General features: G+C 47.9%; 3 protein-coding genes across 4 annotated transcripts in view; 2 read left to right on the top strand and 1 right to left on the bottom strand.

Moving 5' to 3' along the window:
- The window catches only part of LOC139415790 (phosphatidylcholine:ceramide cholinephosphotransferase 2-like), a 742387-nt gene that overhangs the window by 111378 nt on the left and 608389 nt on the right, over positions 1 to 22620 (bottom strand). The window lies entirely within an intron of this gene.
- Positions 1 to 22620, top strand: part of LOC139415792 (galactose-specific lectin nattectin-like) — a 1187935-nt gene that overhangs the window by 918208 nt on the left and 247107 nt on the right. The gene's annotated exons all lie outside the window — the stretch shown is intronic.
- LOC139417056 (serine/threonine-protein kinase DCLK2-like) overlaps positions 8484 to 22620 on the top strand; it is a 44525-nt gene continuing 30388 nt past the window's right edge. Inside the window, exon 1 of the mRNA XM_071166302.1 lies at positions 8484 to 9454. Within this exon, the coding sequence (XP_071022403.1) occupies positions 9040 to 9454 (415 nt within the window). The 5' untranslated portion in view covers positions 8484 to 9039. The remainder of the gene's footprint in view (positions 9455 to 22620) is intronic.

The raw sequence follows: 22620 nt of genomic DNA, 5'->3' as shown, positions 1-22620 counted from the left end.
TTACTCCAGAGTGAAGAGTAGGCCAGGGTTTTCTCCAGAGTGAAGGGTAGGACAGGGGTTTCTCCAGAGTGAAGGGCAGGACAGGGTTTTCTCCAGTGTGAAGGGTGGTCCAGGGTTATCTCCAGTGTGAAGGGTGGGACAGGGTTATCTCCAGTGTGAAGGGTAAGACAGGGTTTCATCCAGTGTGAAGGGTAGGCCAGGGTTATCTCCAGTGTGAAGGGTAGGACAGGGTTATCTCCTGAGTGAAGGGTAGGACTGGGTTTTCTCCAGTGTGAAGGGTAGGACAGGGTTTTCTTCAGTGTGAAGGCTAGGACAGGGTTATCTCCAGAGTGAAGGGTAGGCCAGGGTTATCTCCAGAGTGAAGGGTAGGCCAGGATTATCTCCAGAGTGAAGGGTAGGCCAGAGTTATCTCCAGGGTGAAGGGTAGGACAGGGTTTTCTCCAGAGTGAAAGGTAGGACAGGGTTATCTCCAGAGTGAAGGGTAGGCCAGGGTTATCTCCAGAGTGAAGGGTAGGCCAGGGTTATGTCCAGAGGGAAGGGTAGGCCAGGGTTATCTCCAGAGTGAAGGGTAGGCCAGGGTTTACTCCAGAGTGAAGGGTAGGCCAGGGTTTTCTCCAGAGTGAAGGGCAGGACAGGGTTTTCTCCAGCGTGAAGGGTAGGACAGGGCTTCTTCCAGTGTGAAGGGTAGGACAGGGTTTTCTCCAGCATGAAGGGTAGGACAGGGTTTTCTCCAGCGTGAAGGGTAGGACAGGGCTTCTTCCAGTGTGAAGGGTAGGACAGGGTTTACTCCAGAGTGAAGGGTAGGCCAGGGTTTTCTCCAGAGTGAAGGGTAGGACAGGGTTTTCTCCAGCATGAAGGGTAGGACAGGGTTTTCTCCAGCGTGAAGGGTAGGACAGGGCTTCTTCCAGTGTGAAGGGTAGGACAGGGTTTACTCCAGAGTGAAGAGTAGGCCAGGGTTTTCTCCAGAGTGAAGGGTAGGACAGGGGTTTCTCCAGAGTGAAGGGCAGGACAGGGTTTTCTCCAGTGTGAAGGGTGGTCCAGGGTTATCTCCAGTGTGAAGGGTGGGACAGGGTTATCTCCAGTGTGAAGGGTAAGACAGGGTTTCATCCAGTGTGAAGGGTAGGCCAGGGTTATCTCCAGTGTGAAGGGTAGGACAGGGTTATCTCCTGAGTGAAGGGTAGGACTGGGTTTTCTCCAGTGTGAAGGGTAGGACAGGGTTTTCTTCAGTGTGAAGGCTAGGACAGGGTTATCTCCAGAGTGAAGGGTAGGCCAGGGTTATCTCCAGAGTGAAGGGTAGGCCAGGATTATCTCCAGAGTGAAGGGTAGGCCAGAGTTATCTCCAGGGTGAAGGGTAGGACAGGGTTTTCTCCAGAGTGAAAGGTAGGCCAGGGTTATCTCTAGAGTGAAGGGTAGGCCAGGGTTATCTCCAGAGTGAAGGGTAGGCCAGGGTTATGTCCAGAGGGAAGGGTAGGCCAGGGTTATCTCCAGAGTGAAGGGTAGGCCAGGGTTTACTCCAGAGTGAAGGGTAGGCCAGGGTTTTCTCCAGAGTGAAGGGCAGGACAGGGTTTTCTCCAGCGTGAAGGGTAGGACAGGGCTTCTTCCAGTGTGAAGGGTAGGACAGGGTTTTCTCCAGCATGAAGGGTAGGACAGGGTTTTCTCCAGCGTGAAGGGTAGGACAGGGCTTCTTCCAGTGTGAAGGGTAGGACAGGGTTTACTCCAGAGTGAAGGGTAGGCCAGGGTTTTCTCCAGAGTGAAGGGTAGGACAGGGTTTTCTCCAGAGTGAAGGGCAGGACAGGGTTTTCTCCAGTGTGAAGGGTGGTCCAGGGTTATCTCCAGTGTGAAGGGTGGGACAGGGTTATCTCCAGTGTGAAGGGTAAGACAGGGTTTCATCCAGTGTGAAGGGTAAGACAGGGTTTCATCCAGTGTGAAGGGTAGGCCAGGGTTATCTCCAGTGTGAAGGGTGGGACAGGGTTTTCTCCAGCGTGAAGGGTAGGACAGGGTTTCATCCAGCGTGAAGGGTAGGACAGGGTTTTCTCCAGCATGAAGGGTAGGACAGGGTTTTCTCCAGCGTGAAGGGTAGGACAGGGCTTCTTCCAGTGTGAAGGCTAGGACAGGGTTTACTCCAGAGTGAAGGGTAGGCCAGGGTTTTCTCCAGAGTGAAGGGTAGGACAGGGTTTTCTCCAGAGTGAAGGGCAGGACAGGGTTATCTCCAGAGTGAAGGGTAGGACAGGGTTTACTCCAGAGTGAAGGGTAGGCCAGGGTTTTCTCCAGAGTGAAGGGCAGGACAGGGTTTTCTCCAGCGTGAAGGGTAGGACAGGGCTTCTTCCAGTGTGAAGGGTAGGACAGGGTTTTCTCCAGCATGAAGGGTAGGACAGGGTTTTCTCCAGCGTGAAGGGTAGGACAGGGCTTCTTCCAGTGTGAAGGGTAGGACAGGGTTTACTCCAGAGTGAAGAGTAGCCCAGGGTTTTCTCCAGAGTGAAGAGTAGGACAGGGTTTTCTCCAGCGTGAAGGGTAGGACAGGGCTTCTTCCAGTGTGAAGGCTAAGGCAGGGTTTACTCCAGAGGGAAGGGTAGGCCAGGGTTTTCTCCAGAGTGAAGGGTAGGACAGGGTTTTCTCCAGAGTGAAGGGCAGGACAGGGTTTTCTCCAGAGTGAAGGGTAGGACAGGGTTTTCTCCAGTGTGAAGGGTGGGACAGTGTTATCTCCAGTGTGAAGGGTGGGACAGGGTTATCTCCAGTGTGAAGGGTAAGCCAGGGTTTCATCCAGTGTGAAGGGTAAGCCAGGGTTATCTCCAGAGTGAAGGGCCGGTACCCCCTGTATATAGCCTCCATATTGACTCTGTACCAGTACCCCCTGTATATAGCTCCACATTGACTCTGTACCAGTACCCCCTGTATATAGCCTCCACATTGACTCTGTACCAGTACCCCCTGTATATAGCCTCCACATTGACTCTGTACTGGTACCCCCTGTATATAGCCTCCACATTGACTCTGTACCGTAATACCCTGTATATAGCCTCCATATTGACTCTGTACCGGTACCCCCTGTATATAGCCTCCACATTGACTCTGTACCGTAATAACCTGTATATAGCCTCCATATTGACTCTGTACCGGTACCCCCTGTATATAGCCTCCACATTGACTCTGTACCGTAATACCCTATATATAGCCTCCACATAGACTCTGTACCGGTACCCCCTGTATATAGCCTCCACATTGATTCTGTACCGGTACCCCCCTGTATATAGCCTCCACATTGACTCTGTACCGGTACCCCCTGTGTTTAGTCTCCACATTGACTCTGTGCCAGCACCCCCCGGTATATAGCCTCCACATTGACTCTGTGCCAGCACCCCCCTGTATATAGCCTCCACATTGACTCTGTACCGTAATATCCTGTATATAGCCTCCACGTTGACTGTATATAGCCTCCACGAGACGGCCTACAGGGAGGAGGTGAGGGCCCTCGGAGTGTGGTGTCAGGAAAATAACCTCACACTCAACGTCAACAAAACTAAGGAGATGATTGTGGACTTCAGGAAACAGCAGAGGGAACACCCCCCTATCCACATCGATGGGACAGTAGTGGAGAGGGTAGTAAGTAGTAAGACTCTGTACCGTAATACCCAGTATAGTGCCTCCACATCGACTCTGTACCGTAATACCCTGTATATAGCCTCCACATTGACTCTGTACCGTAATACCCTGTATAGAGCCTCCACATTGACTCTGTACCGTAATACCCTGTATATAGCCTCCACATTGACTCTGTACCGTAATACCCTGTATATAGCCTCCACATTGACTCTGTACCGTAATACCGTGTATATAGTCTCCACATTGACTCTGTACCGTAATACCCTGTATATAGTCTTCACATTGACTCTGTACCGTAATACCCTGTATATAGTCTCCACATTGACTCTGTACCGTAATACCCTGTATATAGCCTCCACATTGACTCTGTGCCGTAATACCCTGTATATAGCCTCCACATTGGCTCTGTACCGTAATACCGTGTATATAGTCTCCACATTGACTCTGTACCGTAATACCCTGTATATAGCCTCCACATTGACTCTGTACCGTACTACCCTGTATATAGCCTCCACATTGACTCTGTACCGTAATAGCCTGTATATAGCCTCCACATTGACTCTGTACCGTAAAACCCTGTATATAGTCTCCACATTGACTCTGTACCGTAAAACCCTGTATATAGCCTCCACAATGACTCTGTACCGTAATACCCTGTATATAGCCTCCACATTGACTCTGTACCGTAATACCCTGTATATAGCCTCCACATTGACACTGTACCGGTACCCCCTGTATATAGCCTCCACAATGACTCTGTACCGTAATACCCTGTATATAGTCTCCACATTGACTCTGTACCGTAATACCCTGTATATAGCCTCCACATTGACTCTGTACCGTAATACCTTGTATATAGCCTCCACGTTGACTCTGTACCGTAATACCCTGTATATAGCCTCCACATTGACTCTGTACCGTAAAACCCTGTATATAGCCTCACTATTGTTATTTTACTGCTGCTCTTAAGGCTAGTTATGGGTTGGTTAAGGGCTGGTAAGGCGGGTTATGGGTTGGTTAAGGGCTGGTAAGGCGGGTTATGGGTTGGTTAAGGGCTGGTAAGGCTGGTTCTGGGTTGGTTAAGGGTTGGTAAGGCTGGTTATGGGTTGGTTAAGGGTTGGTAAGGGGTTGGTTAGGGGCTGGTTAAAGGCTGGTAAGGGGTTGGTTTAGGGCTGGTAAGGAGGGTTTTGGGTTGGTTAAGAGCTGGTAAGGCTGGTTATGGGTTTGTTAAGGGCTGGTAAGGCTGGTTAAGGGTTGGTTAAGGGCTGGTAAGGCGGGTTATGGGTTGGTTAAGGGCTGGTAAGGCTGGTTATGGGTTGGTTAAGGGTTGGTTAAGGGCTGGTAAGGGGTTGGTTAAGGGCTGGTAAGGCGGGTTATGGGTTGGTTAAGGGCTGGTAAGGCTGGTTATGGGTTGGTTAAGGGTTGGTTAAGGGCTGGTAAGGGGTTGGTTAAGGGCTGGTAAGGCGGGTTATGGGTTGGTTAAGGGCTTGTAAGGCTGGTTATGGGTTGGTTAAGGGCTGGTAAGGCTGGTTCTGGGTTGGTTAAGGGTTGGTAAGGCTGGTTATGGGTTGGTTAAAGGCTGGTAAGGGGTTGGTTAAGGGCTGGAAAGGCTGGTTATGGGTTGGTTAAGGGCTGGAAAGGCTGGTTATGGGTTGGTTAAGGGCTGGTAAGGCTGGTTATGGGTTGGTTAAGGGCTGGTAAGGCTAGTTATGGGTTGGTTAAGGGTTGGTAAGGCTGGTAAGGGGTTGGTTAAGGGCTGGTAAGGCTGGTTATGGGTTGGTTAAGGGCTGGTAAGGCTGGTTATGGGTTGGTTAATGGCTGGTAAGGCGGGTTATGGGTTGGTTAAGAGCTGGTAAGGCTGGTTATGGGTTGGTTAAGGGCTGGTAAGGCTGGTTATGGGTTGGTTAAGGGCTGGTAAGTAAGAATTTCACTGTAAGATCTACACCGGCGCATGTGACAAATACAATTTGATTTAAACCTATCGATGTTACATTGAACTGGGTGAATGGAATTTGAATGACAGTCATTCAACATCCTGTAATAGAAATGCTAATTTAAAAATAAAAATAAATGTCCTCCCTAATCTTAAACGGCACCGACCGCCACTGGTGTGTGTGTGTGTGTGTGTGTGTGTGTGTGTGTGTGTGTGTGTGTGTGTGTGTGTGTGTGTGTGTGTAAATGCATTGCAAAGACAGGCAATCCAGCTCATTAAGTTATACACATATATATATAGGTGAGTAGGTGAGTAGGATATATTTTTGGTGAGTTTTGGACATTTACAAGAGAACGTGAACCAGAGACATTGTGCATGTGAACCAGAGACATTGTGCACGTGAACCAGAGACATTGTGCACGTGAACCAGAGACATTGTGCACGTTAATCAGAGACATTGTGCAAAGGAACAAAGTTTTGACACATGCAGACCTGGCTCTAGATGTCTACAGCTGTATCTGTATGGAGTCGCTAGGGCAACGGGACTAACTGCCCTGGAGTTGCTAAGGAAACGGGCCTGCCCTGGAGTTGCTAGGGCAACGGGCCTGCCTGCCCTGGAGTCACTAGGGCAACGGGCCTGCCTGCTCTGAGAAGAGAAGAGGGGGGGAGGAGCAGACTGGCCGAGAAATTAGAATAAAAAAAACTCACAGCACTCTGATGTGGAGCTACTGTTCTCCATCATCCTATCAGCAGACAGCACTCTGATGTGGAGCTACTGTTCTCCATCATCCTATCAGCAGACAGCACTCTGATGTGGAGCTACTGTTCTCCATCATTCTATCAGCAGACAGACTGATGTAGAGCTACTGTTCTCCATCATTCTATCAGCAGACAGACTGATGTGGAGCTACTGTTCTCCATCATTCTATCAGCAGACAGCCCTCTGGCTGACGCTGAGCTACTGTTGTCCGGTACTTTTCTCATTGTAGCCAAGCCTATTTTTTTCTCCCGTAAAATGCAAGATTAACTTTAAGCAAAACATTAGATAGAATATAGCTGGCTACATTATTTCTATGATAGGCCTAACACACTTGAAATATGACGGCCATGTATCGTTTTGCCTTGATTTACTTGTGTGGCTGCCAGCCAAACAGCGTTTATCATCGGATGGAAAAAGAAGCCATTTGTACGTCTAATGTGATGCCCTAATGTATTTTCTGTGAAGGATATTTATAGTTGCACATCCCTGATCACTCTATTGAAGCAACAACAAAAAAACAAAAACCTTTCAATATATAATTAAAAGGGGACTAAGTAGTGAACGAGTGGACACAACGAGTGGACACTTCAGGAGGAAGGAGAGATTGTTGCGATGTATCCTAAATCCAGTGTTCTCCATGGTTCTGAACCCTTATAGGTTAAGGTTGTAGAGCCCTGCACGGCCTGTGGTTCTGGACCCTTATAGGTTAAGGTTGTAGAGCAGTGCACGGCCTGTGGTTCTGAACCCTTATAGGTTAAGGTTGTAGAGCCGTGCACGGCCTGTGGTTCTGGACCCTTATAGGTTAAGGTTGTAGAGCCCTGCACGGCCTGTGGTTCTGGACCCTTATAGGTTAAGGTTGTAGAGCAGTGCACGGCCTGTGGTTCTGGACCCTTATAGGTTAAGGTTGTAGAGCAGTGCACGGCCTGTGGTTCTGGACCCTTATAGGTTAAGGTTGTAGAGCAGTGCACGGCCTGTGGTTCTGGACCCTTATAGGTTAAGGTTGTAGAGCAGTGCACAGCCTGTGGTTCTGGACCCTTATAGGTTAAGGTTGTAGAGCCCTGCACGGCCTGTGGTTCTGGACCCTTATAGGTTAAGGTTGTAGAGCACTGCACGGCCTGTGGTTCTGGACCCTTATAGGTTAAGGTTGTAGAGCCCTGCACGGCCTGTGGTTCTGGACCCTTATAGGTTAAGGTTGTAGAGCCGTGCACGGCCCGTGGTGCTGAACCCTCGGTGCCGGGCGGACAGCTGGGGTCTTTGAGCGTGGGTGGGACCAGGGCCTTCTCCTAATAAATGTACTCTCTGTCTGCTGTGCCACACCCAGTAAGTCAGAATACAACAGTCCAGTCATCACATACAGGTGTTAATAATTCATTACATTAAGTGATTGCAGGAGGCTATTGTTATAGGTCTGGTTTGAACATGAGGAGAAGAATCCAATCAGAAGAAATGTCCTACCCGTTTTTAGAACGGTTACTATTAGCCTAACGTTGTCAAACATTCAATGGAAGAAAAACGATGTGAAGCCTGTTATAATTATGCTTCAGATGAGGTAGTTGACCGGTTAATGATCTAACTAACGGCGCTAGGACCCGGAAATAACCTGGCTCCTCCTCTCCTCCTTCTCCCCGGGAGCACGCGCTAGACGTTTGGGTCCTCTGCTCACCTGCTAGAGGAGCTCGCTATCCCCTTCATACTAGCACAGCACCGGGGAGAGAATAGGACTGGGTTGTGATAATCACGCAGGACGCTCTTTGTCTCTTGTCTCGCTCTCTCCGCAGCTACGCTGTCTCGCGCCTGTCGCAACCCTGCCGTTGGGCACCGATCGCGCGTGTGCAGAACGTAGAAATTGTCGCACGCCCGGAATGAAATTAAAACATCGATGGTTGGTTGGTGACGTTTCTGCTTCCTAAATGTGGATTGTTCGGGATTCCGGGATTCCTTTTTTGTTTTGTTTTTATAACACTCGCGAATCCCAGGAATATCGAACCAGACGTGGCAGAGCGAGCCCGTAGCAACCCGATTCCCACCGTGAAGACACATCCGCTGTTAATCCACAGTCCAAGACAAATCAATGTCCTAGTATTCATCTATTCTAGTTCAACATATACTTTATGACGGAGAACAATGTCCTAGGCTACAACGTTTGATTATAGAATGAACCTACAATTTCTCCATTTAGTCTACAAGGAAGTTGCCTGTCATGTGGACGTGGGATGCACTCTAGAGTAGTGTATTGATAGGTTAGAAAATAGCCTACACCGTTTCTTCAGCATCACGCTACAATAGACCGGTCAGATGATGATGATGATGATGCTACAGTAAGATGCTGGTGTGACGTTGCTGGATCCCTTTTCTCTCTCTATACGCACCTCATCATCACCGCCCAGCCCAGCCCAGCGGCAGACAGACAGACGGACAGACAGACCTTCGGAGGAGGGCTGGACCGCTATTGGCTACAGTAAAACCGCCAACCGAACATGCTCACATAGCAGCAGCAGCAGGAGCAGCATCAGTGGGTTAACAAGGAACCGGTAATCGCTAGGCTACAGACCATGCCCGGTGTAACCTATTATAAGAGGATGTTGACTGACGAGTTGTGATTATCGTGAATAGATGGACGGTTAGGCTGCTACCAGGATCCCTTTTCATTCTACCACATGCTGATGATGACAATGGAATAAAAGATTCGGTAACCGGGAGAAAAGAACTGTGAATCTGTGTGAATCCATAGTTAACGGTAACCGCGATGTCTCTCAACAAGACTATCGAGCTGGAACATTTCGATGAACGGGACAAGGCTCGTCGTAGCCGATCCACTCGCTCCACTGGTGCTTCTACCGGCGGGGGATCCGGTTCGAGAGGCAGCAGCCTGGTGCCAAGCCCCGCGCACAGCGCCAACTGCAGCTACTACCGCACGCGCACGCTGCAGACACTCACCTCAGAGAAACGTGCCAAGAAGGTCAGGTTCTACCGGAATGGGGACAGGTATTTCAAGGGACTCGTGTATGCGGTCTCTAACGACAGGTTCCGGTCATATGATGCGCTGCTGATGGAGCTGACCCGGTCCCTGGCGGACAACCTGCACCTGCCTCAGGGCGTGCGCGCCATCTATACGGTGGACGGGATCAAGAAGATCACTTCTATGGATGAACTGGCAGAGGGTAAGAGAGAGTGTGTGTGTGTGTGCGTGCGTGTCTGCGTGCGTGCGTGCGTGTGTGTGCGCGCGTGCGTGTGTGTCTGCGTCCATCACATCTTAAAGCCTCACCTGAATTCGCATTTATCATTTAATGTCCACAGAATGAGACAAATATATTAATCAATCAGTCATTCGAATGATCAATCAACCAATCTCTAGCCTGGATTAGGTCATGAGGAAGAACACCAACAAGCTCTCACAGTCTCACGTTTGTCCATAAACATCACATTTCATTCTGAATGGTTTAGGTCTGGGATAGGGTTATGAATGGTTAAGGTCTGGGATAGGGTTATGAATGGTTAAGGTCTGGGATAGGGTTATGAATGGTTAAGGTAAGGGTTAAGGTCTGGGATAGGGTTATGAAGGGTTAAGGTCTGGGATAGGGTTATGAATGGTTAAGGTAAGGGTTAAGGTCTGGGATAGGGTTATGAAGGGTTAAGGTCTGGGATAGGGTTATGAATGGTTAAGGTCTGGGATAGGGTTATGAATGGTTAAGGTAAGGGTTAAGGTCTGGGATAGGGTTATGAATGGTTAAGGTTATGAATGGTTAAGGTCTGGGATAGGGTTATGAATGGTTAAGGTCTGGGATAGGGTTATGAATGGTTAAGGTCTGGGATAGGGTTATGAATGGTTAAGGTCTGGGATAGGGTTATGAATGGTTAAGGTCTGGGATAGGGTTATGAATGGTTAAGGTCAGGGTTAAGGTCTGGGATAGGGTTATGAATGGTTAAGGTCTGGGATAGGGTTATGAATGGTTAAGGTCAGGGTTAAGGTCTGGGATAGGGTTATGAATGGTTAAGGTCTGGGATAGGGTTATGAAGGGTTAAGGTCTGGGATAGGGTTATGAATGGTTAAGGTCTGGGATAGGGTTATGAATGGTTAAGGTTATGAATGGTTAAGGTTGGGGATAGGGTTATGAATGGTTAAGGTTTGGGATAGGGGTTAAGTTAAGGGTTAAGGTTTGGGATAGGGGTTAAGTTAAGGGTTAAGGTTTGGGATAGGGGTTAAGTTAAGGGTTAAGGTTTGGGCTAGGGGTTAAGTTAAGGGTTAAGGTTTGGGATAGGGGTTAAGTTAAGGGTTAAGGTTTGGGATAGGGGTTAAGTTAAGGGTTAAGGTTGGGGATAGGGGTTAAGAAAGCTAGTGGCGAGCACTGGGATTGAACACACAACCCTCGGAGTCGGAGCTCGTGGTTAACCGCTACCTGATGGTTAGAGCGTTCACTCCTAGTGGACGGTTTTTAAGTCATCTCCCGACATCCTTGGTACCTGGACAGACATCGAATTTCGCCTTGGATCCTGAATGACCTGACCTTCACACACACACACACTCACACACCCACCCACCATGTGTAATCATGGAAAGTTCCCTGGAAATGGAAAAACAGTCTGTTGTTCCATTAACGGTAGCTCTAGCCGGTAAACGTTATGGAGCCAGCCAGAATGTAGAGTAGCGGTAAGTGCTGCTGTTACCGGGTCAATGAGTGGGCAGGGTTTAGAGAGAGACTGGCAGTATAGGTCAGATAGACTGACATGCCCTGTCTGTGTCTCAGTGTTGAGGCCACTCTGGCTGCCTAGACTATATAACCCTCCTCCTCCTCTTCACCTCAATAGACTATATAACCCTCCTCCTCCTCTCCTTCATCTCAATAGACTATAGAACCCTCCTCCTCCTCTTCATCTCAATAGACTATAGAACCCTCCTCCTCCTCTTCACCTCAATATACTATAGAACCCTCCTCCTCTTCATCTCAATAGACTATATAACCCTCCTCCTCCTCTTCACCTCAATAGACTATAGAACCCCCCTCCTCCTCTTCACCTCAATAGACTATATAACCCTCCTCCTCCTCTTCACCTCAATAGACTATAGAACCCCCCTCCTCCTCTTCACCTCAATAGACTATAGAACCCTCCTCCTCCTCTTCATCTCAATAGACTATAGAACCCTCCTCCTCCTCTTCATCTCAATAGACTATAGAACCCCCCTCCTCCTCTTCACCTCAATAGACTATAGAACCCTCCTCCTCCTCTTCATCTCAATAGACTATAGAACCCTCCTCCTCCTCTTCACCTCAATAGACTATAGAACCCTCCTCCTCCTCTTCATCTCAATAGACTATAGAACCCTCCTCCTCCTCTTCACCTCAATAGACTATAGAACCCTCCTCCTCCTCTTCATCTCAATAGACTATAGAACCCTCCTCCTCCTCTTCACCTCAATAGACTATAGAACCCTCCTCCTCCTCCTCCTCCTCCTCTTCACCTCAATAGACTATAGAACCCTCCTCCTCCTCTTCATCTCAATAGACTATAGAACCCTCCTCCTCCTCTTCATCTCAATAGACTATAGAACCCTCCTCCTCCTCCTCCTCTCCTTCATCTCAATAGACTATAGAACCCCCCTCCTCCTCCTCCTCCTCTTCATCTCAATAGACTATAGAACCCTCCTCCTCCTCTCCTTCATCTCAATAGACTATAGAACCCTCCTCCTCCTCTCCTTCATCTCAATAGACTATAGAACCCTCCTCCTCCTCCTCCTTCATCTCAATAGACTATAGAACCCTCCTCCTCCTCCTCCTCCATCTCAATAGACTATATAACCCTCCTCCTCCTCCTCCTCCTTCATCTCAATAGACTATAGAACCCTCCTCCTCCTCCTCTCCTTCATCTCAATAGACTATAGAACCCTCCTCCTCCACCTCCTCCTCCCCCTCCTCCTCCTCTTCATCTCAATAGACTATAGAACCCTCCTCCTGCTCCTCTCCTTCATCTCAATAGACTATAGAACCCTCCTCCTCCCCCTCCTCCTCTCCTTCATCTCAATAGACTATAGAACCCTCCTCCTCCTCCTCTTCATCTCAATAGACTATAGAACCCTCCTCCTGCTCCTCCTATTCATCTCAATATAATATAGAACCCCCCTCCTCCTCCTCTCCTTCATCTCAATAGACTATAGAACCCTCCTCCTCCCCCTCCTCCTCCTCTTCATCTCAATAGACTATAGAACCCTCCTTCTGCTCCTCCTCTTCATCTCAATAGACTATAGAACCCTCCTCCTCCTCCTCCTCCTCCATCTCAATAGACTATAGAACCCTCCTCCTCCTCCTCCATCTCAATGGACTATAGAACCCTCCTCCTCCTCCTCCTCTCCTTCATCTCAATAGACTATAGAACCCTCCTCCTCCTCCTCTTCATCTCAATAGATTATAGAACCCTCCTCCTCCTCCTTCATCTCAATAGACTATAGAACCCTCCTCCTCCTCCATCTCAATAGACTATAGAACCCTCCTCCTCCTCCTCCTCCTCTTCATCTCAATAGATTATAGAACCCTCCTCCTCCTCTTTCATCTCAATAGACTATAGAACCCTCCTCCTCCTCCATCTCAATAGACTATAGAACCCTCCTCCTCCTCCTTCATCTCAATAGACTATAGAACCCTCCTCCTCCTCCTCCTCCTCATCTCAATAGACTATAGAACCCTCCTCCTCCTTCATCTCAATAGACTATAGAACCCTCCTCCTCTTCATCTCAATAGACTATAGAACCCTCCTCCTCCTCCTCCTCCTCCTCCTCCTCCTCCATCTCAATAGACTATAGAACCCTCCTCCTCTTCATCTCAATAGACTATAGAACCCTCCTCCTCCTCCTCCTCCATCTCAATAGACTATAGAACCCTCCTCCTCCTCCTTCATCTCAATAGACTATAGAACCCTCCTCCTCTTCATCTCAATAGACTATAGAACCCTCCTCCTCCTCCTCCTCCTTCATCTCAATAGACTATAGAACCCTCCTCCTCCTCCTTCATCTCAATAGACTTTAGAACCCTCCTCCTCCTCCTCCTCTTCATCTCAATAGACTATAGAACCCTCCTCCTCCTCCATCTCAATAGACTATAGAACCCTCCTCCTCCTCTTCATCTCAATAGACTATAGAACCCTCCTCCTCCTCCTCCTTCATCTCAATAGACTATAGAACCCTCCTCCTCTTCATCTCAATAGACTATAGAACCCTCCTCCTCCTCCTCCTCCTCCTCCTCCATCTCAATAGACTATAGAACCCTCCTCCTCTTCATCTCAATAGACTATAGAACCCTCCTCCTCCTCCTCCTCCTCCATCTCAATAGACTATAGAACCCTCCTCCTCCTCCTCCTTCATCTCAATAGACTATAGAACCCTCCTCCTCTTCATCTCAATAGACTATAGAACCCTCCTCCTCCTCCTCCTCCTTCATCTCAATAGACTATAGAACCCTCCTCCTCCTCCTTCATCTCAATAGACTTTAGAACCCTCCTCTTCCTCCTCCTCTTCATCTCAATAGACTATAGAACCCTCCTCCTCCTCCATCTCAATAGACTATAGAACCCTCCTCCTCCTCCATCTCAATAGACTATAGAACCCTCCTCCTCCTCCTCCTTCATCTCAATAGACTATAGAACCCTCCTCCTCCTCCTCCTCCTTCATCTCAATAGACTTTAGAACCCTCCTCCTCCTCCTCCTCTTCATCTCAATAGACTATAGAACCCTCCTCCTCCTCCTCCTCCTCCTCCTCCTTCATCTCAATAGTCTTTAGAACCCTCCTCCTCCTCCTCCTCTTCATCTCAATAGACTATAGAACCCTCCTTCTCCTCCTCCTCCTCCTCCTCCTTCATCTCAATAGACTTTAGAATCCTCCTCCTCCTCCTCTTCATCTCAATAGACTATAGAACCCTCCTCCATCTCAATAGACTATAGAACCCTCCTCCTCCTTCATCTCAATAGACTATAGAACCCTCCTCCTCCTCCTCCTCCTTCATCTCAATAGACTATAGAACCCTCCTCCTCCTCCTCCTCCTTCATCTCAATAGACTATAGAACCCTCCTCCTCCACCTCCTCCTTCATCTCAATAGACTATAGAACCCTCCTCCTCCTCCTCCTCCTTCATCTCAATAGACTATAGAACCCTCCTCCTCCTCTCCTTCATCTCAATAGACTATAGAACCCTCCTCCTCCTCCTTCATCTCAATAGACGATATAACCCTCCTCCTCCTCCTCCTCTTCATCTCAATAGACTATAGAACCCTCCTTCTCCTCCTCCTCTTCATCTCAATAGACTATAGAACCCTCCTCCTCCTCCTCCTCCATCTCAATAGACTATAGAACCCTCCTCCTCCTCCTCCTTCATCTCAATAGACTATAGAACCCTCCTCCTCCATCTCAATAGACTATAGAACCCCCCTCCTCCTCCTCCTCCTCCTCTTCATCTCAATAGACTATAGAACCCTCCTCCTCCTCCATCTCAATAGACTATAGAACCCTCCTCCTCCTCCTCTTCATCTCAATAGACTATAGAACCCTCCTCCTCCTCCTCCTCCTCTTCATCTAAATAGACTATAGAACACTCCTCCTCCTTCATCTCAATAGACTATAGAACCCCCCTCCTCCTCCTCCTCCTCCTCTTCATCTCAATAGACTATAGAACCCTCCTCCTCCTCCATCTCAATAGACTATAGAACCCTCCTCCTCCTCCTCTTAATCTCAATAGACTATAGAACCCTCCTCCTCCTCCTCCTCTTCATCTAAATAGACTATAGAACCCTCCTCCTCCTTCATCTCAATAGACTATAGAACCCCCCTCCTCCTCCTCCTCCTCCTCTTCATCTCAATAGACTATAGAACCCTCCTCCTCCTTCATCTCAATAGACTATAGAACCCTCCTCCTCCTCTTCATATCAATAGACTATAGAATCCTCCTCCTCCTCTTCATCTCAATAGACTATAGAACCCCCCCCTCCTCCTCCTCCTTCATCTCAATAGACTATAGAACCCTCCTCCTCCTCTTCATCTCAATAGACTATAGAACCCTCCTCCTCCTCCTCCTCCTTCATCTCAATAGATTATAGAACTCTCCTCCTACTCCTTCATCTCAAAAAACTATATAACCCTCCTCCTCCTCTTCATCTCAATAGACTATAGAATCCTCCTCCTCCTCCTCTTCATCTCAATAGACTATAGAACCCTCCTCCTCCTCCTCTTCATCTCAATAGACTATAGAATCCTCCTCCTCCTCCTCCTCCTTCATCTCAATAGACTATAGAACCCTCATTCTCCTCCTCCTCCTCCTTCATCTCAATAGACTATAGAACCCTCCTCCTCCTCCTCCTCCTCCTCCTCTTCATCTCAATAGATTATAGAACCCTCATCCTCCTCCTTCATCTCAATAGACTATAGAACCCTCCTCCTCCTCCATCTCAATAGACTATAGAACCCTCCTCCTCCTCCTCCTCTTCATCTCAATAGATTATAGAACCCTCCTCCTCCTCTTTCATCTCAATAGACTATAGAACCCTCCTCCTCCTCCATCTCAATAGACTATAGAACCCTCCTCCTCCTCCTTCATCTCAATAGACTATAGAACCCTCCTCCTCCTCCTCCTCTTCATCTCAATAGACTATAGAACCCTCCTCCTCCTCCTCCTTCATCTCAAAAGACTATAGAACCCTCCTCCTCTTCATCTCAATAGACTATAGAACCCTCCTCCTCCTCCTCCTCCTCCTCCATCTCAATAGACTATAGAACCCTCCTCCTCTTCATCTCAATAGACTATAGAACCCTCCTCCTCCTCCTCCTCCTTCATCTCAATAGACTTTAGAACCCTCCTCCTCCTCCTCTTCATCTCAATAGACTATAGAACCCTCCTTCTCCTCCTCCTCCTCCTTCATCTCAATAGACTTTAGAACCCTCCTCCTCCTCCTCCTCTTCATCTCAATAGACTATAGAACCCTCCTCCTCCTCCATCTCAATAGACTATAGAACCCTCCTCCTCCTCCTCCTCCATCTCAATAGACTATAGAACCCTCCTCCTCCTTCATCTCAATAGACTATAGAACCCTCCTCCTCCTCCTCCTCCTCCTTCATCTCAATAGACTATATAACCCACCTCCTCCTCCTCCTTCATCTCAATAGACTATAGAACCCTCCTCCTCCTCCTCCTCCTTCATCTCAAGACTATAGAACCCTCCTCCTCTACCTCCTCCTTCATCTCAATAGACTATAGAACCCTCCTCCTCCTCCTCCTCCTTCATCTCAATAGACTATAGAACCCTCCTCCTCCTCTCCTTCATCTCAATAGACTATAGAACCCTCCTCCTCCTCCTTCATCTCAATAGACTATAGAACCCTCCTCCTCCTCCTCCTCTTCATCTCAATAGACTATAGAACCCTCCTTCTCCTCCTCCTCTTCATCTCAATAGACTATAGAACCCTCCTCCTCCTCCTCCATCTCAATAGACTATAGAACCCTCCTCCTCCTTCATCTCAATAGACTATAGAACCCTCCTCCTCCATCTCAATAGACTATAGAACCCCCCTCCTCCTCCTCCTCCTCCTCTTCATCTCAATAGACTATAGAATCCTCCTCCTCCTCTTCATCTCAATAGACTATAGAACCCCCCCCTCCTCCTCCTCCTTCATCTCAATAGACCATAGAACCCTCCTCCTCCTCTTCATCTCAATAGACTATAGAACCCTCCTCCTCCTCCTTCATCTCAATAGATTATAGAACCCTCCTCCTACTCCTTCATCTCAATAAACTATATAACCCTCCTCCTCCTCTTCATCTCAATAGACTTTAGAATCCTCCTCCTCCTCCTCTTCATCTCAATAGACTATAGAACCCTCCTCCTCCTCCTCTTCATCTCAATAGACTATAGAATCCTCCTCCTCCTCCTCCTCCTTCATCTCAATAGACTATAGAACCCTCCTCCTCCTCCTCCATCTCAATAGACTATAGAACCCTCCTCCTCCTCCTCCTCTTCATCTCAATAGATTATAGAACCCTCCTCCTCCTCCTTCATCTCAATAGACTATAGAACCCTCCTCCTCCTCCATCTCAATAGACTATAGAACCCTCCTCCTCCTCCTCTTCATCTCAATAGATTATAGAACCCTCCTCCTCCTCTTTCATCTCAATAGACTATAGAACCCTCCTCCTCCTCCATCTCAATAGACTATAGAACCCTCCTCCTCCTCCTTCATCTCAATAGACTATAGAACCCTCCTCCTCCTCTTCATCTCAATAGACTATAGAACCCTCCTCCTCCTCCTCCTTCATCTCAATAGACTGTAGAACCCTCCTCCTCTTCATCTCAATAGACTATAGAACCCTCCTCCTCCTCCTCCTCCTCCTCCTCCATCTCAATAGACTATAGAACCCTCCTCCTCTTCATCTCAATAGACTTTAGAACCCTCCTCCTCCTCCTCTTCATCTCAATAGACTATAGAACCCTCCTCCTCCTCCATCTCAATAGACTATAGAACCCTCCTCCTCCTCCTCCTCCTCCTCCTCCTCCATCTCAATAGACTATAGAACCCTCCTCCTCCTCCTCCCCCTCCTCCTTCATCTCAATAGACTATAGAACCCTCCTCCTCCTCCTCCTCCTTCATCTCAATAGACTTTAGAACCCTCCTCCTCCTCCTCCTCCTCTTCATCTCAATAGACTATAGAACCCTCCTCCATCTCAATAGACTTTAGAACCCTCCTCCTCCTCCTCCTCTTCATCTCAATAGACTATAGAACCCTCCTCCTCCTCCTCCTCCTCCTTCATCTCAATAGACTTTAGAACCCTCCTCCTCCTCCTCTTCATTCTAATAGACTATAGAACCCTCCTCCTCCTCCATCTCAATAGACTATAGAACCCTCCTCCTCCTCCTCTTCATCTAAATAGACTATAGAACCCTTCTCCTCCTCCTTCATCTCAATAGACTATAGAACCCCCCTCCTCTTCCTCCTCTTCATCTCAATAGACTATAGAACCCTCCTCCTCCTTCATCTCAATAGACTATAGAACCCTCCTCCTCCTCTTCATCTCAATAGACTATAGAATCCTCCTCCTCCTCTTCATCTCAATAGACTATAGAACCCCCCCCTCCTCCTCCTCCTTCATCTCAATAGACTATAGAACCCTCCTCCTCCTCTTCATCTCAATAGACTATAGAACCCTCCTCCTCCTCCTCCTTCATCTCAATAGATTATAGAACCCTCCTCCTGCTCCTTCATCTCAATAAACTATATAACCCTCCTCCTCCTCTTCATCTCAATAGACTATAGAATCCTCCTCCTCCTCCTCTTCATCTCAATAGACTATAGAACCCTCCTCCTCCTCCTCTTCATCTCAATAGACTATAGAATCCTCCTCCTCCTCCTCCTCCTTCATCTCAATAGACTATAGAACCCTCCTCCTCCTCCTCCTCCTTCATCTCAATAGACTATAGAACCCTCCTCCTCCTCCTCCTCTTCATCTCAATAGACTATAGAACCCTCCTCCTCCTCCTCCTTCATCTCAATAGACTATAGAACCCTCCTCCTCCTCTCCTTCATCTCAATAGACTATAGAACCCTCCTCCTCCTCCTCCTCCTTCATCTCAATAGACTATATTACCCTCCTCCTCCTCCTACTCCTTCATCTCAATAGACTATAGAACCCTCCTCCTCCTCCTCCTCATCTCAATAGACTATAGAACCCTCCTCCTCCTCCTCCTCCTCCATCTCAATAGACTATAGAACCCTCCTCCTCCTCCTCCTTCATCTCAATAGACTATAGAACCCTCCTCCTCCATCTCAATAGACTATAGAACCCCCCTCCTCCTCCTCCTCCTCTTCATCTCAATAGACTATAGAACCCTCCTCCTCCTCCATCTCAATAGACTATAGAACCCTCCTCCTCCTCCTCTTCATCTCAATAGACTATAGAACCCTCCTCCTCCTCCATCTCAATAGACTATAGAACCCTCCTCCTCCTCCTCTTCATCTAAATAGACTATAGAACCCTTCTCCTCCTCCTTCATCTCAATAGACTATAGAACCCCCCTCCTCCTCCTCCTCTTCATCTCAATAGACTATAGAACCCTCCTCCTCCTTCATCTCAATAGACTATAGAACCCTCCTCCTCTTCATCTCAATAGACTATAGAATCCTCCTCCTCTTCATCTCAATAGACTATAGAACCCCCCCCCCCCTCCTCCTCCTTCATCTCAATAGACTATAGAACCCTCCTCCTCCTCCTCTTCATCTAAATAGACTATAGAACCCTTCTCCTCCTCCTTCATCTCAATAGACTATAGAACCCCCCTCCTCTTCCTCCTCTTCATCTCAATAGACTATAGAACCCTCCTCCTCCTTCATCTCAATAGACTATAGAACCCTCCTCCTCCTCTTCATCTCAATAGACTATAGAATCCTCCTCCTCCTCTTCATCTCAATAGACTATAGAACCCCCCCTCCTCCTCCTCCTTCATCTCAATAGACTATAGAACCCTCCTCCTCCTCTTCATCTCAATAGACTATAGAACCCTCCTCCTCCTCCTCCTTCATCTCAATAGATTATAGAACCCTCCTCCTGACCCTTCATCTCAATAAACTATATAACCCTCCTCCTCCTCTTCATCTCAATAGACTATATAATCCTCCTCCTCCTCCTCTTCATCTCAATAGACTATAGAACCCTCCTCCTCCTCCTCTTCATCTCAATAGACTATAGAATCCTCCTCCTCCTCCTCCTCCTTCATCTCAATAGACTATAGAACCCTCCTCCTCCACCTCCTCCTTCATCTCAATAGACTATAGAACCCTCCTCCTCCTCCTCCTCTTCATCTCAATAGACTATAGAACCCTCCTCCTCCTCCTCCTTCATCTCAATAGACTATAGAACCCTCCTCCTCCTCTCCTTCATCTCAATAGACTATAGAACCCTCCTCCTCCTCCTCCTCCTTCATCTCAATAGACTATATTACCCTCCTCCTCCTCCTACTCCTTCATCTCAATAGACTATAGAACCCTCCTCCTCCTCCTCCTCATCTCAATAGACTATAGAACCCTCCTCCTCCTCCTCCTCCATCTCAATAGACTATAGAACCCTCCTCCTCCTCCTCCTTCATCTCAATAGACTATAGAACCCTCCTCCTCCATCTCAATAGACTATAGAACCCCCCTCCTCCTCCTCCTCCTCTTCATCTCAATAGACTATAGAACCCTCCTCCTCCTCCATCTCAATAGACTATAGAACCCTCCTCCTCCTCCTCTTCATCTCAATAGACTATAGAACCCTCCTCCTCCATCTCAATAGACTATAGAACCCTCCTCCTCCTCCTCTTCATCTAAATAGACTATAGAACCCTTCTCCTCCTCCTTCATCTCAATAGACTATAGAACCCCCCTCCTCCTCCTCCTCTTCATCTCAATAGACTATAGAACCCTCCTCCTCCTTCATCTCAATAGACTATAGAACCCTCCTCCTCTTCATCTCAATAGACTATAGAATCCTCCTCCTCTTCATCTCAATAGACTATAGAACCCCCCCCCCCCTCCTCCTCCTTCATCTCAATAGACTATAGAACCCTCCTCCTCCTCTTCATCTCAATAGACTATAGAACCCTCCTCCTCCTCCTCCTTCATCTCAATAGATTATAGAACCCTCCTCCTACTCCTTCATCTCAATAAACTATATAACCCTCCTCCTCCTCTTCATCTCAATAGACTATAGAATCCTCCTCCTCCTCCTCTTCATCTCAATAGACTATAGAACCCTCCTCCTCCTCTTCATCTCAATAGACTATAGAATCCTCCTCCTCCTCCTCCTCCTTCATCTCAATAGACTATAGAACCCTCCTCCTCCTCCTCCTCCTTCATCTCAATAGACTATAGAACCCTCCTCCTCCTCCTCCTCCTCTTCATCTCAATAGACTATAGAACCCTCCTCCTCCTCCTCCTTCATCTCAATAGACTATAGAACCCTCCTCCTCCTCTCCTTCATCTCAATAGACTATAGAACCCTCCTCCTCCTCCTCCTCCTCCTTCATCTCAATAGACTATATTACCCTCCTCCTCCTCCTACTCCTTCATCTCAATAGACTATAGAACCCTCCTCCTCCTCCTACTCCTTCATCTCAATAGACTATAGAACCCTCCTCCTCCTCCTACTCCTTCATCTCAATAGACTATATTACCCTCCTCCTCCTCCTACTCCTTCATCTCAATAGACTATATTACCCTCCTCCTCCTCCTACTCCTTCATCTCAATAGACTATAGAACCCTCCTCCTACTCCTTCATCTCAATAGACTATAGAACCCTCCTCCTCCTCTTCATCTCAATAGACTATAGAACCTCCCTCCTCCTCCTCCTCCTCCTCCTTCATCTCAATAGACTTTAGAACCCTCCTCCTCCTCCTCCTCTTCATCTCAATAGACTATAGAACCCTCCTCCTCCTCCATCTCAATAGACTATAGAACCCTCCTCCTCCTCCTCCTCCTTCATCTCAATAGACTATAGAACCCTCCTCCTCCTTCATCTCAATAGACTATAGAACCCTCCTCCTCCTCCTTCATCTCAATAGACTATAGAACCCTCCTCCTCCTCCTTCATCTCAATAGACTATAGAACCCTCCTCCTCCTCCTTCATCTCAATAGACTATAGAACCCTCCTCCTCCTCCTTCATCTCAATAGACTATAGAACCCTCCTCCTCCTCCTCCTCCTTCATCTCAATAGACTATAGAGCCCTCCTCCTCCTCCTTCATCTCAATAGACTATAGAACCCTCCTCCTCCTCCTCCTACTCCTCTTCATCTCAATAGACTATAGAACCCTCATTCTCCTCCTCCTCTTCATCTCAATAGACTATAGAACCCTCCTCCTCCTCCTCCTTCATCTCAATAGACTATAGAACCCTCCTCCTCCATCTCAATAGACTATAGAACCCTCCTCCTCCTCCTCCTCCATCTCAATAGACTATAGAACCCTCCTCCTCCTCCTCCTTCTTCATCTCAATAGACTATAGAACCCTCCTCCTCCATCTCAATAGACTATAGAACCCCCCTCATCCTCCTCCTCCTCCTCCATCTCAATAGACTATAGAACCCTCCTCCTCCTCCTCCTCCTTCATCTCAATAGACTATAGAACCCTCCTCCTCCTCCATCTCAATAGACTATAGAACCCTCCTCCTCCTCCTCCTCTTCATCTAAATGGACTATAGAACCCTCCTCCTCCTCCTCCTTCATCTCAATAGACTATAGAACCCCCCTCCTCCTCCTCCTCCTCCTCTTCATCTCAATAGACTATAGAACCCTCCTCCTACTCCTTCATCTCAATAGACTATAG

Source organism: Oncorhynchus clarkii, chromosome 9 (assembly GCF_045791955.1).
Source record: "Oncorhynchus clarkii lewisi isolate Uvic-CL-2024 chromosome 9, UVic_Ocla_1.0, whole genome shotgun sequence".
Classification (NCBI taxonomy): Eukaryota; Metazoa; Chordata; class Actinopteri; order Salmoniformes; family Salmonidae; genus Oncorhynchus; species Oncorhynchus clarkii.
The sequence above is the reverse complement of the archived record's forward strand: the minus strand, read 5'-3'. Positions and strand labels throughout refer to the sequence as shown.